We start from the raw sequence: 16,636 nt of genomic DNA on the forward strand, positions 1-16,636 counted from the left end.
AAAAGGCTAGTGTGTGAAGTTTTCTTTAATAGCTACTGTAATTCCCTGATCCCGAGGCCACTCACATAACAGAGCCTACATTTAATTTGCATTTGCTAAATTACACAGGGATTAATGTTTCCATTCTCCAGCAGAGTGGAGACAAAAACAAACTGTGTGACTAAACTGAGGGGAGATTTCACAGAGAGGTGTTGTAGCAAAGAATTCCTTGGCTCTGAAGTAGGTGGGAGGAGAAATGAAGCTGATCTCCAAATAAACTCAATTACCTCTCACCTATTAGCTCAGGCATCAACATTAAACCCATTTGTATCAGCCTCTATAACAGAGATGTATTTTGTGATGTTTGTCATTAGAAGGTCAGCTGAAGGACGAACAGCGGCTTGAACAAATCAGCAAGAACAGACCTCTAATTATCTTTGGCTCTAATAATAGGACTTGCTCACTCTTGCATGGATGTGTATGCAAACTTTACCAACAACAACTTGAAAGAGCAATAATATCCAGTAAGACACTGCAACGTTGAAATAAACACAGTGCAACCTTCTCTTCATCAGAGCAAATGCACACCAGCAGCGTTTCTCACTCCAGCAACCTGGCATGAAAGAAATAAAGTGCCTAGTGGGGAGAACAATGGCTGCCATGGGGAATACAGCAGCCGGCAAGCAGAGATGAAAAGCAGCAGCCCCCAAAAAAACAATGGACACACCACCATATTGAGAAGAAGAGGTCACGTGCAGGCCACTGGACAGTTCTGCCTTTTGTCTTTTGAACTGAGCCGTACCAGGTTACTCTGAAAAGATTTGATTGAATTAAAGAAAGATACTGAAATTTCTAAGGTGATGCTGTCGAGATGTGACTCAGGAAACGCTTTCTCCTGACCTACTTTTAATGTGCAGCCTCACACTGTCTGACTATAACACACCCACATGGCAGCAACACTGCAAGTGCCAGGCTACAAGCCGGCTCTGGCTACAAAGATAGAAATTATAGCAGGAAGTACGAATTAAGATGCATCGATTTCACACACACACACAGTACCTGCTGGGTCTGGGTAAGGTGGGCAAGGAGGGCAGGGCAGGTAAGCCACCAGTAGAGACAGAGTAGTGAACGAGCAGCAGCACTGACAGAGAGACCAGTACAGCAGAGTTGATGACCACTGCTCCCCCGACAAAGCCAAAAACAAACAGCAGCATACACCCGGGGCTCATGGCCCCCCCAAATCATGGCCGAGTGCCTCACCGGGCACCAAGAAGTTAGGGGTGGAGGGGGGGGGGGGGGGGGGGGGGGGGGGGCTGTCGATAAAAGCGGGTTCACCAAATTCGCTCTGCGTTTTTGGCTGAACCACCGTAGGTAAGTCTACAGCAAAGGTAGAGATGCTGTATGCTAGCCGAGAGTCACCAGAGAGTGCAGAGCAGTGGGCTCTGACGTTGCAGCTCAGCGCCGAGAGAGTGGGATCAGGTCAAAGGCAGAACAATGTGTCAGCAGCAGTCACAACAACAGTAATCCCAGTGGCTTCAGCAGCAGGGACTGATTAAAGCAGCGGTAGCAGCAGCATCAGCAGCGCACAGCAGACCAGTAGATCATCCTCAGGGAGCTGGGAGAGGCTGGTAGCAGCAGCAGCAGCAGCAGCAGCAGCAGCAGCAGCACTCGTCCTCCTCCACTCTACTCCTCTGGCAAGTGATTCTGCTTTCCTTCCTTCTTCACTCTTCCTCCACCGAGATGCGACACGGCTGCCGCTGTGCAGTCTAGAACACTCTGACGCTCTCCCTCACTCACTGTGATCGCACCCACCACCCCTCCCTCCCTCTACGTCTCTCTCTCTCTCTCTCTCTCTCTCCCCATCTCCCTCGCTCTTTTGGATGCTGAGGCAGCTCGTTCCGTATGCCTCTTCTCACGCTGCTGCTTATTGGCTGCGGAAAGGGGAGTCTGATCAAAAAGTGTGTATTTGTGAGTGTGGAAGGGAGGTTGGCAGTGTGTGTCCCTTAACTGAAGGCATGGTGAGGGGCCAAGGTAATAAAGGAAACTGCCAGAATGCACAGACTTAGCCAAGGATACATTCAAATGCTAAACATCACACTATCTATTTAACGATTCTCACCTCTTGTACACTTTTTTGTTATTTCACAATAGAAATGATCAGTAGATGTAAAACATGACTAAAAAAAAAAGCCTAGGTGAAGACAAACTTTACAACTAAAAGTCAGACTTGTTTGTTGAAAGTGTGACTTTGCTGCGAAAGGAAAATCTGCCCTCCTCAAAAACTGTCTCTGTGACAACAGCACAAGATAAAGCCCCAGAGAGACATGTGGACATTGAATGGACCATAGATGGGAAACTTAAAAAACAACTGTTGCACTGCTGTTTAGAGACAAAGGAAAAGAAACTTGGGAAAAAAGACATCCAGAGCCAACTGGTAGTGTTTGAGACAAAAGGCCAAAATAACAGATGTGGTTAGACTTGTATAAACCATCTACTGCATGCAAAGCAGATACTGTGAACTTAATGACAATGGACCTGAAGAAGTTACTCGGATGAGTGGTGAAACGTCTTCTCTAAAAATCTACAAGTCCAGTTGCCTTTTTTTGAACCCTTTTTTGGATATACCATGACCTGGATGACTGAGAACCTTCACAGACAATGGAAGCTGATGCTCTTATTAGCTAAGGAGGTCTTTTGACCTGCAGGCTTCCTGCGGCGTGGCGCTCAGTCACAATCTGCTCTTCAAATGAGCAATAGACCACAAAGCTCATCATCCCATCGAAGCAGATTACTCTGACAACTACTGCCCTGATTAATACGACAACCACAGCAACCACAGTCCGTGCTGCTGGAGTGAAAGTGGAAAGCTGTGGGACAGACCGTCTTCCATATGGTCTCCTCTTAATGTCATCTAAAAACATGCAGCAGTTTTCTTTTCAAACATTGCTTCTGTTTTTTTGCGAAAACATCCAGGAAATCTGAAAATTATTGAAGTGAAAATGCAGCGTCAGCAGAAGGTGTGGGAACTGGCATTTGTTGCTGTATACGTAAAATGTACATGCTAGTCCTCTGAAGGACAAGACAAGTTCTGGACACATACAGCTGCTCAGTTGGTCCATGGGTAACGGACTGAGACCGCCTTCTCTATCCGGTCTCAGCTTGGTTGATTTGTTTACAGCAGCCCAAACGAACCAACTCAATCAAACGTCCTGGTTTTGAAATAAAAAAAACTAGGTATGAATGCACCCTCATTCTTTCCCTGCCGAGACAGGTTCTCTGACCTATTTCTGCCTCCTGCCTGTAGGGAAGATATGCTGTGTGTGTGGGAGTGGAGCTTGCAGTGTGTAGAGCTGCTCCACTATGGGCCTGAAAACCTTCACAATCACTCACATAAGCAAATGCATAAAACACAGCAAGCGTTCATCTTCTCCATGTTGAAATGCAATTTGTAGTGAACTATAAATTCTCTTACTGACGGAGTGGGGGGGGGGGGGTATGGCTGAAGTGCACTTTAATTAGAGGGAATTGCATCAACATGAATGACAAGAGTCAATATCTACAACATAAGGGAGAACATGGAAATCCACTCTACAAGATGTGAAGCAAAGACGTGAAGTAAACCAGTGTGGTTGTCTAACCGTGTTCTGACTGATGTGCTTGTATCAGACGTCTCTGCCGGCATCGCTGCATGCTGGTGCTTAGTCCGCTCCAGGTGCTCCATGTAGCTGTGGATCATCTGGAGGTGTGTGACAGAGAGAAGCATACAATTAGCGGCGCTAAACCCACCTCGCAGATGTCATTGTTGTTTATTTTTGCAATATGTAGGAGATAACAGTGACACGTGCAGCCATACACTGATGAAAGGCTGCAAATTAGAGCCAGAGAGTAGCCCTACCATCTTCTACCATCATCTCCAGCCACAACTGTGATGGTCAGGCTCACACAAAAAAAATAAAAAATATGATGTAGATGTGGTAACAGTGTGTGGGTGACAGCTTTCATGTCCTCCATTCAACATGATTCACATCTCAAGCCTGAGAGGTTTGTTTGGACACGGAGGCATCTGTTAGTGATACATAATGGATAACATGCAGAGAGAGACCAATGGCTCAGCAGAGGCATAAATCATCTTCAGATCCTTCACGTTTTAATCATCTTCTCATGGCCTGCTTCTCTAAAAGCTCCAAAAGCCTTTGATTTGCTGTAATGCAAAGGCCAGCTCTATACTTTATTCTGTTTCTCTTCAGCCTTTTATTTTTACTCTGCTTTGTTCAGTTTAAGACACTTAAAAGTGTCTCTTTCCTCAAGGTCTGTAGTTTTGAATGTTCTGCAAAGAGAGCATCGTGGCAACTAATGATTTATTATTTAATTTATAGTTTCTTTTGTGTTTTATTTAAATGACTCAAGAGCAACACAGTTAAGTTCCTGTTGTGTGCTTTTATGCACGTCTCTAGCCGATCATAAATATTTATATTGATGTCAATTAGAACCAGTTTAATTAAAGAATCTTTATTGATCTGCTCTGATCCTTTTTATACTGGACGCTTGTGATCTGTCCATTCTAGCTGGTAAGTATTTAAGTGTGTTGCTCTCTGATACCACAGCCGGGGCCTTTAATGTGAGAATCAATGTGAGCATTAATGTGAGAATTCTGGCTTCATTTTGTTAAAACGTGACCAAAACATTTGAGTGTATACAGCAGTTTGCGTATACAGTTTAACAACTAACACATAGTTTGATCTAATGGTCTGGAGGCGAGCTTGTCTGTGGTAAAATGCTCATCTGGGCTCATTTTAATATACAACAACTGGGATGAAAATGACTGAATATGCTGCACCTAGTAGCTTTTTAAGATTACTTGTAGTTCATTTATGCTGATAAGGCTACCAGGTAGAGTAAATACTAGTTCATGTGGAGGTAATGTGCAGATTTTGTCCTTCATCTAATCACTAGATTGAAGTGTGGATACTATTTCTTTCAACCAACATTTGTTTTGGATGACTACAGTCCTATTTGGACGATGTAGCGTCTGGCTGAATGTTTAATTGAACAGTCCGTATCAGCTCAGGTTCACTATCAGCAGATAAGGACCAAAAAACAGGATCTTAGTACATGTTTACAGAAATAGAAAATGGTACTCTTTGACTCCAATGTGCATTCCAATCAATTTACAGATGTCGCATCATGTAAAAAACTGATGTTGTTTAAAAAAATCCCTATACACAAGGACTCCTCATATGCGTTTTAGATGTTTTTTTTGTCATTATTATTTCTTCCAGACCAGCCTACCTCAGTGTGTCTCTGATGAAGGGCATTGTACTCCTTCTTGAGGTCTGCTTCTCTCTCCTCCAGTCTGCTAACTGGATAAGAAAGAAAACGTTCAAAGAATTAGAGACAGATTTCATGATATCCATATACCCACTGGAAAGTCCAGTGTTTTTAACATGTTGTATTATTCAGTGAGTTGATGCAAGAGTTATTTGCTGCAATAATGTCCTGGAGCCAGGAGAGGGCCACCATGCATTAACCAAACACTCCTGAGCCAACTGAGAGGACAAGACTCTTTTCACAGCTCTGACATAAATACATATCATCATAAATAATGATTCTACCCAGTTTGACATTTCAGTCAAAAACATTCATTCAACTTGATCAAAAGATGGCGTAATTGCTGCTCCCTGGGTCTCCTAGCAAACTCTAGAAGGAGAATGGTGATGACATTACTTTAAACATTAAGATACTAGCTAAAAAAAATTAAAACCATATTAGGGATTTAAAAAATGGGTTTAAAATATTAAAGCAAAGCGTTATATCCAGCTGGTGGACCGCAACATCTTACCACTGCTTACTGGTTCCAGTGTTTGTGGCTCTGCTTATTCGTAGGCAAAACAGTCGGACAGTTGTTGAGCGAGCTATTCAGATGCCAGCCATGCATGTGCACTCTCTCAGAGGTGGACACTAAAACGTCCCTTGTAGCCCGCCGCAATGAGGGTCCACGGAGAGCTGCCGCGACTAAATCGTAACACCTTCGATCACTTGACGCTTCACAGCACAGGATTTAAGTCCAAAAGAGAGCATTGTGGAGGAATTTAACACCAATGCGATGAACGAAGACCAAAGGATCAGAGAGCAGCTGTATATTGTGATGAACACTGTGGTTTTGAGAGGGCTTATAGAGGAAGTGAAGGTAAAAGAGTGAAGCAGAAATAACTCAGGTCTGAAACAGAGGTGTGCGGAGAAACATGAAGTGACCCGTAAGGAAAGACCCATATGCAAATCCTGAATGCCTAAAATAAAAAATCATATCTCGACATGAAATATAAAAAATGCATGATGTTGTGCAGACATCATAGTATGCTGAGATTTACAGAGTCAGACTGTAGGTGTGTCTTTCAGTAACACATTCAGACAGTGTCTAATCGTGTTAAGTGTGGCGAGGTCCGCAAATGTAATTACAGACATAGGGCAATAGTATATAAAACAAAAAAAAAAAAAAAAAAAAGAGGAAGTGTTACGAAAGAAACAAAAAAAAGAAATTAGAAGTTTCAAATCTCCCCTCAGGATGAAAGAGGCGGGTGCTGCGGTGGAACAAACAAGCCGTCACACACACCGTCACAGTGCAGTCATGCACGCATCATGAGGGGTTTCTTTTCATGCCCTGGAAACACGACCACACTCTGAGGCTTAAGGACTACACAAAGTTTTTCCTTCTTCAGAAAAAGAGTTTCTTTTGTTTGTTTGTTTGTTTGTTTTTTTATCCTCGCACATGCAGCGGTTTTTATCATCTGAAAACACTGATAAATGCAAATAAAACAAAAACCTCGCCACGCCATATTTAACTCTCTGAACCGTTCTGGGTTTGGAACACATCTGCTTTGTTCTATTAGAAGTTGTGTAACTCGCTAGGCAGGCAAACATTCACAGTATGTTACTAATGGCTTTTATTCACGAGGGACACGGGAGTCCATCTGGCCTCTGGCACATCAGGCTAACAAACAGTCATAAGACCTGCAGACTGTAAAAGCTGCTCACAGGTTATCCGACCTGGGCGTGCGTTAGAACCATTACAGTAATAACCATGTAAGAGACAGATGTTGAACGCGGCGGACTTACTCTGGTCTGCATAGTTTTTAGTTTTCAGCTCCAGCTGCCGTGTGTGAGACTCCAACGTCAACACTCGACACTGGAGATCCTTCTTCTCGCCTTCCTGGGAGTCTTCAAAGACGATGTACCTCTGCAGATAAACAACAGTGAGAGCAGACGTTTATTATCAGAGCAATGACACTGGTTGATGATTTGTTTATGACAGCGTTATGACACAGAAATGTCACACAAGCTTGTGAGAGGTCATGTCCTCTGAGCCGGTCTGGCGGCAGCATAGCTTTGAATGGGATCACAATCATCACCATCTATGACACGGGTGTAGATGGAAAAGAGTTACGAGTGAAAAGGACATCATGTGTGGACTAAATCCTGCATTACCAGGGGAAAACAGAGCATATGCTAGCTGTCTTCGGTTCATTATGAAAGTCATCCAATCTCCCTGCCCGACAGGTGCGCAGCGCCAGCTTCCCCGCCAAAAAAAGAGAAACGCTAACAGCTACGGCACAGTTTCCTGGGCAAGTCGGCAACAGTTGATATCAGAGTCAAAAACAGCCGTTACTTACTTGGCTCAGTGGTTCTCTCAGGGGATCCTGGGCCAAGACAAACGCGCACAACAAAGCATTACAAGAACACTGTATACAACATTACTGATCCCAACTGGATATCAGACAGAAAAATAATTCAACCAGCTCTTCAAACCACAACCCACCACCAAATCTATTCAATTTAACGCAGATTCAACCGCTGCTTGTTTGTAAATACGTTAGACTAGATTAAACTATGACGTGTGACGGGAAAGTGGGTCTCTGAACAAAAAATAGCAACATGATGAAGAAAAGAACGGGAACAAACCAAGTGGGGATCATAGTACACGCTCAAAGCACAGTATCAAAATTTGAGAAAGCGTGTTAGAGTGAGCCACAGAAGAATATAGTGACACTGTACATATGTTTAAGCATTGAAAACCTTTCTAATGCTGTTCTGAAGTGGGCTACGTTGCTACATGTAAACCCCTTTAACCACACAGCGCCTCTTTGAGATTAAGGCAAGCCTTCTTTGAGAGGTATGCGCAAACAATCCTGCAATTTAGCTACAGACCTCTCCCTTTACCTCCTCCCTTTTTGTTTTTTAAACCCTTGTTTAAACCCCTTAAAATTGCCCTCACACTAAGAGCCACAATGTCAGTGGCTGAACTGGAAGTCAGTCAAGGAGTATTTAACGGCTTCACACGGGCTCTTTCTCCAACTACGCGTCTACTTAAATCTGCTTTCAATCGAACACTTTTCTCACTCTCCATATAAACCGAGAGGGTGTTCCTGTTTGAAAAGAACACAGTTGGACGCATCCTTCAACATGGTCACAGTTTAGACGAGCAGATTTGAACCAGGGGTCAGCAAACTCCTTATTTCCTTGGCAAATAATCTGACAGTAATTTTCTCATTCAACTGGAAAATAATTTGGATTATAAAATCAGCAAACAGGATGCTAATGGTTTTGTGAGAGCATACTTAACGCAGCAGTGAGCTAAACCTGAATCAGCATAAACGTCTACAAAATGCTGTTTCAGTTCATTCGAAACCACAAGCAGGTACCTCTTGGTGGCACCAGAGAGAAAGGTCAGGGGATCACCAGAGTCACCTGGTTTCACCCTGTAGGCACCATGAATAAATAGTTATAGCTGAGATATATCAAGCCAGATGGTGGGCAAGCCAAATGATTGACGTTGCCAACCCAAGAGTAACACTGTAAAACTTCAGTTATGGTTCAGTCTTTCTAATCCCCTCTAGGCTACCACAAGGAAGTGACAAACAAGTAAACCAGTACTGAGTAAAACCAGCTAAGAAGCATGGCTTTCGATCTCATTGTGCAATATGTTTTATGTTTTTCAGTTAGCATGAGGCCATTGCTACTCTGGGACTGAAACTGAATTAGCAGCACACTGTGAATAAATGAATGAATGAATGAAGCTGGCAGTAGAAACATGGGTTGGTGCAGGCACAACACTATATTCAACAAGGATCGCTCACATCATGGTTGATTCAAACATGGTTAATAAGGCAACAAGGTCAGCGTCTGTGCAGATAATTATCTGGTGTATCAAATCGGGCCGTCTTAACAAAGGCCTCTGACGCCCATAAAGCTCTGCTGCTAGCAAGGCCAACAAAAATCTCCAATCGGTGCTTTTTTCATGTAAATATTTTAAAGAAAGACACGTTTTAAGTCGAGGAACAAAACAAAGTGTGAACTGTATTTCTATTCAAACATGTGGGAAGTAAGAAAGCATTCAAATTTAAAGTTTGCATTTACAACAGGACTTACTGAGATAAAAGATGAAAATCCCCTCACTATAGGTCTATTGTTAAAATACAATATGTGCTCCACTGTGGAACAATGAAAGACCGTGGAAGGCGTTAGCATTCAAACTGTTTTGACAAGCCAATGTTAAAGACTTTTGCCTTGAATTCTAATAATAGGATTTTTTACAGGGCCCCTAATCGGTTAGTTTGATACTTCAGCTAATCAGCTGAGTCAGGCGTCTAATGCCATGCCTGTAAACATGCAGTCTTGTGACTCTGGCTTCTCTATGAGGATAAGAGACCCTGCAGTCGGGCCCTGGGCTGGTGGTGGATGTCATCTGTTCAGAGATGAGTGTCACCTGAGCTCCTTTTTATGTATTTTTTTTACAAGCAGCCTCTTCTTCACACACACACGCATCACATTGAGACCAGCGTTGTCTAACCAAGGTATTTTTTCAATATGTCTTTGTGAATAAAAATAATAATAGTTCAGCCACTGATGAACTGTGTGATCTCTATTTGCCTGTGGATTCAAACTATTTCAGAGTAGAGCACTTGATGCTGCTTGATAAAGAGGGTGTTTAAACAAAACAGAGTCAGTAGATTTGGCATTATCGTAAAACTACAGTTAATATGCATGACATGCACTTTTACATACACCGATCTGGCATAACATTATGATGTGTAGGTCTGCCTTGTGTCTCCAAAACAGTTGTGACTCATCAGAGAATGGACATGGGCCTTCTGAGGGTGTCCTGTGGTGCCTGGCAACTAGATGTTGATAGTGGGGGCCTTTGGGTCCTATGTGTTGAGGGGAGGGGCCTCTGTGGATCATCCCACAGATACTTGATCAGTTTGGGATCTATTGAATTTGGAGGCCAGGTCAACACCGTGTGCTGTTTTTCATGATTTTTTGAGTTGTTCCTAAACCGTTTGTGCGTCTGTGTCAGGCTGCATCCTGCTGGGGATGGCTACTGCCATCAAGGAGTGTCACTGGGTGCTACGTCTAAGTAACATCCGCATGAATGCCAGGTCTAAAAGTTTCCCAGCAGATCATTGTATTGTCACAAGATGGTCAATGTTATTTACTTCTCTTGTCAGTGGACATAATGTTATGGTTGATCTGTGTATAACCAATTGTTTAGAAGAAGCCTAAACCGCCCATTACTCAGGGCCCAGTGGGACGTAGCGAGCCAAGTGAGCATCTTAAGAACTTAAGTATTTGTAGTAAAGCAGCATTTTCCATGTAAATCTATTAAGAGCATTAACATAGCATACGGCTAGACCACGGACTGGGGAACCTAACCTGCAAATGTACATAACTATAACATGGACACAAGATAAAAGAGTTAATGGACATGGTTTGTGATTGTTTAAAAGCCTGTTTGTCCTTCTTAGACTTTCAAAACTCAAAAGAAACACTATCTGACATGAATGACACATAATATTACACGTCCTCCCACTACATCAACGCATTCATTAGAACATTCCCAGCATCTTCCTCTCTCACCCTGCTGCTCCTCATATGACCCAGGAAGGAGGCTTGCGCATATGACAACGCTCCAGAGAATAAGTGTTCCAGCGTTTTAGCATGCTCTCTTCCCCCTGCGCTGCATGTATAATGCCCTCTTTGTCCCCGAGCGCCAACACACACTCTCACACGCACAAACACATGTGGATCCAGAACAAGTGTCCGCACACCCAGACAGACAGCGCTCCACTGTATCTGCACTCAATTGACAGAGGCTGAAATCAGCTCCTTTTCTGGTGTTTTTGGCCGAGGATTGCCACTGGGACATTTAGGAAATCTGGGGCGTGTGAGGCCATGGCCACCAGACACAATAAACTGACCGCTGCAGTGAGTCAAGAGGGATAACATCATTATGAATGTAACGACGAATCACTTGTCATTGAGACTGCACCATTTTGGTGGGAACATATTGTACGAGCCAATTGAACATAACAGCATAGTCATTAGCTGGACGTTCTGAATGCTATAAAACTGAAGAATGAGTTTCCCTTAGAGCTGCAGTATAATGGTAAGTTAATTAAATGACTAGTCTATCAAAACAATATTAACAAGCAATTATTTTCATGATGTATTTAAGATGTGAAACTATAGATTAGATAAGATTGTTCCGTGCTCTAATGAAACATTAGGTGAACTGATTATTAATGATAATAAGAAATAATCACTGGTTGCAACCCTAGTCTCTGCGAGGTTGTATTTATCACAGACACAGAAGTGCTTTGAGCTGAAAAGCTAAGGACAGATAGCTAAAACTTGCTACATACGCTGAAAAAATTTGTTGGGCTGCGAGAACAAGAAAAAAAGTTTGTTCTGGCCAGGTAATTAATACTTCATGAGAAACTCGAATGCCGAATTCCAGGGAAGTCCTCATAGGGTCTTAACACTGCTGCATAAGTCACACACACTATGCATTATGGGAAATGCAGGAGATGGACGATGAGAAGCACTTTTCTTATTATTTTCGGACATTGGCCAGTTGTGTTGACGACCGCATTCATCGAATCACGCCATTCGTTCAGCATTCACACTACGAATATTAGCATCTGGGAGCTCACAGAGTGGCCGCTAGTATTTAAGATTTTCCGAATTAACCACGCCCACTTCCAATTTATGACCAATCACACCAAACTGCGAGAACTAGATGCAAGAATAAACTTCTTGCTTCTCGCGGAGTATGTAACAGCCTTAACCTGTTGACGTTTTGAACAGATAATGACAAATATCGATTGAAACTGTTACCTGATGATGTTTCGAGATGAATTACACAAGCACCTATATTTCATCCTGATGTGTGGAAAATGTCATGTCAATCCATTCCACTGTCGTAGAGGCAGTTCACTGAGAACCTAAACTTAATGGTGGTAACACAGAAAGGGTCGGGCGATCACTAATGTCAGAAAGGTACAGGAACATGAATGTCACAAAATTCAGCAGCAGTTTAAAGACAGTAATATGCCCGATATGTATGGATAACTGATAACTTTGGCCTTATGGTGGCACTAGAAGGGATCACTAAAGAATGACCACTAAGAATAGCACTAGAGGAAAGGCTAGGAGATCACCAAAGTCAACAAGGATTAATCCAATGGAGACCATGACTGGCATCCATCCAATATTTATTGTAGTATTTCTCTCTAGACAAATGTGATGGACTGGTCATCCAACGATGTCATGTCATGTCATGTCACCAAAAGCTGCTCAATGAGCTCAAGTGAGGTTAATCTACACTACTCTGACATGAATCAGTCTGTCCGGTGTCTACTCTACGAGATGTTAATGATTCATGGTGATCAATCAGCTGGCATTATTTGTGTGTAGGATGTGGTCTTTTGCAGGTCAGCAGACAACCCTGACTGGACAAAGAACTGAGGGAAGTGCCGTTTTTCCCCAAGAATTTCCTGCCTTGCCTTTTCCTCTCCTCTACTGAGACAAACCAATAAGAGGAGGTATTCCTCTGGGCTTGATGCAGGGAAAACCAGGACTTGGCCCATACAGTGTGTTTGTTTGGTAAGATTAATCTGCTTCTTTGCTTCAAGAGTGACTTGTCGCCCAAATGAGCAGCTTAGTAACCGAATCTGTGCCACGTTATTCATTAGCTTCCTTTGAGCCGGCATTTGCTTTTGGAGGCACTTTGCATTTGAACAGAGGGAGGGATGTAATGAAATGATTCTTTAGTTGTGTCAGTTTAACCATGTGATATGCAACCAATATAGACTTAGTCACAGCAGTCGGAGTGACCTGGAGAAACGAGGGAGATGTGGGAGCGGTGGGAGAGGTAGTATGTTAGAAGTCATGGAGGTAACAACATTTCAACTGTTTTCTGCAAATCCTTCTTGAAACCTTGGTGGGTGACGTGATAAGGGCTGGACAGTCCCAAAGGTAGCTTTGTGTTAACCGAAGACTTTGTTGGTGCTTTAAAAGAAGCAGCTGGATCCATTGTTGATGGATGAAGAGGAAGAATAACAATTGCACCAACAGAAGTTCAAACTTCAGCAGCACGTCCAAGAGGAAACATCACTGAAACACTGGGTGTACTGTTGAGTGACTTTCTATTTCTCCCTTCCATATACGCAATTAGAAGTGAGGCAGCCAACATTTTTAAGCTGATTTTGTTAACAACTTCTATAGCTAGGTGTGCGCAAGCAACATGTCTGTAATCACTAAGATTTCATTAAGAGTTCAAGGAAAAGGTTTTGTTTAGAAAACTTATTTAAATCATCATCAAAACAGGAAGCAAAAGTTGTCTGTAATACGTCAGTTGCTCAGAAGGACATGGGCGGTTAGTGATCAAAAATAAAATTTACCATAAAGATTGAAGTCCTGTCCAAACACAACCAATTAGATGGGCTTTGGCATCAGCTGGTCATGTTTCTGTGATAATGGTTCCCTGTGATCAGATCTTTTGTACTATCTTCACTACAGGACCTGAGAACAACCAAAGCTCTTAGAACCAAGTTTATAGGGTCTTTTTAGCTCCTACTTGAAAGTAGGACTTTCTAAGCAATAAGAGGAACCTTGGGTGTTATCAGTTATGTTGAATAAATGCAGTGTGACATGGCAAAGCCGAAAAAATAAACCTTTAAAGCAGTCTGTGTGAACTAATTGACCTTGTTGGCCTTTTAAATTGGTTGCTGACCCACCAACCAGAGTGTCAACAACCAAGTGCTAGCCTAACAAGCCAGACTGAAGTCTGTAACACCACATATTAGCTTTTTCAAAACAAGCACCATGTCGATGGCACCGCAAGCAAACAATATCCAATAATACTGGATGTGGAGTGAGAATTTGAGAATTTTCTCTGTTCTCATGGATCGGTAACATTAATGAATTATAGATGTAGAATATCACATTATGTACGTAACGCTTCACAGCATATCGAAGACCTTGTTGTCTAACTTTAGGAGATATTTGACACCCCAGAAGGTGATACACAGAACATTAGCAACCGTGCTAATGTTAGAAGACATTGGAAAAATGACTAGTTTTTATGTATGGTTATTTCCTCCGCTGTACACATAGACTTTATGTTTTTGATGCAATAGTAACACTGGGAGATGGAGCTACACAAAAGGTTAATTAGACTTTGGACAGACGGCTTTCAGGTGACAACAGTAACAAAAAGTTATAGGCAACACCAGCAATGCCATAAAAGCTGCATAATGAACTATAAACAAGCTAAGCTCTCCAACAAAGAGGAAGTAACAGGGCAGGACAGATGACCTCACTCAAACATAACAACATAACTAATCACACCTACATGACGGCTAACTGTCTGTCTGTCTGAGTAAAGAGCTACTTTTGTCGTGATGAGGGATTTCACACTTAAGCCAGATGGAACCAGTCTAACATAAGGCTGCAACATACTCACGGAAAATCCCATGTGCACTGGTCTATCTGAATGGTCTAGCAACATGTTACGACATGACATAAATTATTAACACACTGCTTTGTGAACTGCTGGGCTTGTCAAGACGAGTGTCAACAACTAGGAAAATACTGTTAACTGGCAAATACAACACTGGACACACATGGTATTGTGATTTCCTAAACCCATCTCAAATATACAGTTCATTCTTTGTGTTATTTGTAACTGAATACTATAATTGTTGCTACACGTTCTGGTCTGTAATATTTTAATCCCCTTTCCAGTCTAAACCATGTTGGACACCAGTAATTTTGCAGGGATTATTAGCATGCTCTACAGGCTGGAAAAAATCAAACAGATTAAGATCAAACTCCTGCAGAAGATCAGGGTTGTTACAGATTAAAGAGAGAGACCATGTGTATGAGGACTAGGAAGGATTAAGAGGAACAATGTTGTGTGGTTTTAGGTTTTATATTTTTGTCTTGTAAAGTCTATTAGCTTCAAGTGACCAGAAGATGAAAAGAACAAATTGTCCGTCTGTGGTTTTATTGAACTGGAAAGTTTTTTGGGTTTTTTTTAGAAATAAATTTTAAACATGACAACTTGTGAGCTTGTGCCTGCAAATAGTGGATAATCACCACTTGATTCACATTTTGTCACAGTTCTGGCAATAATTCACAGAACCACATTAAAAACACAATCCAAATACAATTTATCAAACTAAAAAGCAGCATCAAATGTCTACAGGTGATGGATGTTTGGGTACATTTTCTAAGAAACAAATATCAACAGTTATCTGTCACCATGGCAAAGCACTTGAATCATTCACCGTCTGAATCCTAGGGAACTAAAAATGATTGCAATTGCAAATCCCATAATATGCCTGGTCTAAACCCCACAAAAATCCAATACTCTGTAATCTTTCTGTGTATTTTTTTATATACATCTAGACAGATAGATGATTACAATACATGCTAAGTTTTGCTGCAGGGCATAAAACACAGCTTTGCTCACGTACTAATATTCGTATTTGTTAAACAGCACCAACACAAGTGCACTCAATATCACTTTACAGTAATATACTACTACTCTACACTCGTTGAATCCGGGGTTATAATACATAACCAATGTTAACTGTACAGGTAAGTGCTGGTAGGTAGGTATGTTAGCCAACTGTTAACAAGGGTCTTTTGGCTCAAAGAAGTGTTGTCAATATGGTGGCAGTTGAACGAACAATGATATACCGTACATCAATCATGGCATAACATTATGACCACTGACAGGTGACGTAAATAACATGTTGTGACAATATAACATCCTGCTGGGAAACTTTTGGACCTGGCATTCGTGTGGATGTTACTTAGACGTACCAACACTGAAACCAGACCAGGCACCCCCACAGGTGTTAAACAGAAAAGTGCTTCAAGGACTTTCTTTTACCAAAGAAACAAAAAGAACGGCCGAATCAAAAGACCGAAGGCAATATTAGCTGCAGGTGTCACAAGATGATTCGCCGACACAGAAAAGAAAAACAACCGCTACTGCACAGCACTGCAATCCACAGCTGCAACGCTGTAGACCCGACCCACTTTGCATCCCCGCTGCTTTGACAAATGAGATTTCATTATCACCCCAGTCTCCCTGTATCATCACAACACTGTTATGCAGGCAAAATAAACATGTAGATCTGCGCGATATACTCGCCGTGTTTGATAATGACACGAATTCAACACAGACTTGCTGTCTGGGCGTTAAATTATTATGGATGCTTGTGTAGAGAAGCAATGACGTTCCAGCAACAGGTATAGCGGCAGATTCGCAGTGTGTAAACGTAAGGTCACGTCAAACAGACTGCAAGGA

The 16,636-nt window shown here is 42.2% G+C and overlaps 1 protein-coding gene across 2 annotated transcripts in view; it reads right to left on the reverse strand.

Annotated features, from left to right (window-relative positions):
- Positions 1 to 16,636, reverse strand: part of LOC311503956 (C-Jun-amino-terminal kinase-interacting protein 4-like) — a 38,711-nt gene that overhangs the window by 19,777 nt on the left and 2,298 nt on the right. For both annotated transcript variants that reach the window (XM_084566883.1, XM_084566882.1), the window contains exons 2-4: positions 7,093 to 7,213; positions 5,269 to 5,339; positions 3,618 to 3,715 (exon numbers count right to left, since the gene is read on the reverse strand). In XM_084566883.1, the coding sequence (XP_084423009.1) occupies positions 3,618 to 3,715; positions 5,269 to 5,339; positions 7,093 to 7,213 (290 nt within the window). The remainder of the gene's footprint in view (positions 1 to 3,617; positions 3,716 to 5,268; positions 5,340 to 7,092; positions 7,214 to 16,636) is intronic.

The sequence above is a fragment of the Chelon labrosus genome, assembly GCF_963514085.1.
Source record: "Chelon labrosus genome assembly, chromosome: 19".
Lineage (NCBI taxonomy): Eukaryota > Metazoa > Chordata > Actinopteri > Mugiliformes > Mugilidae > Chelon > Chelon labrosus.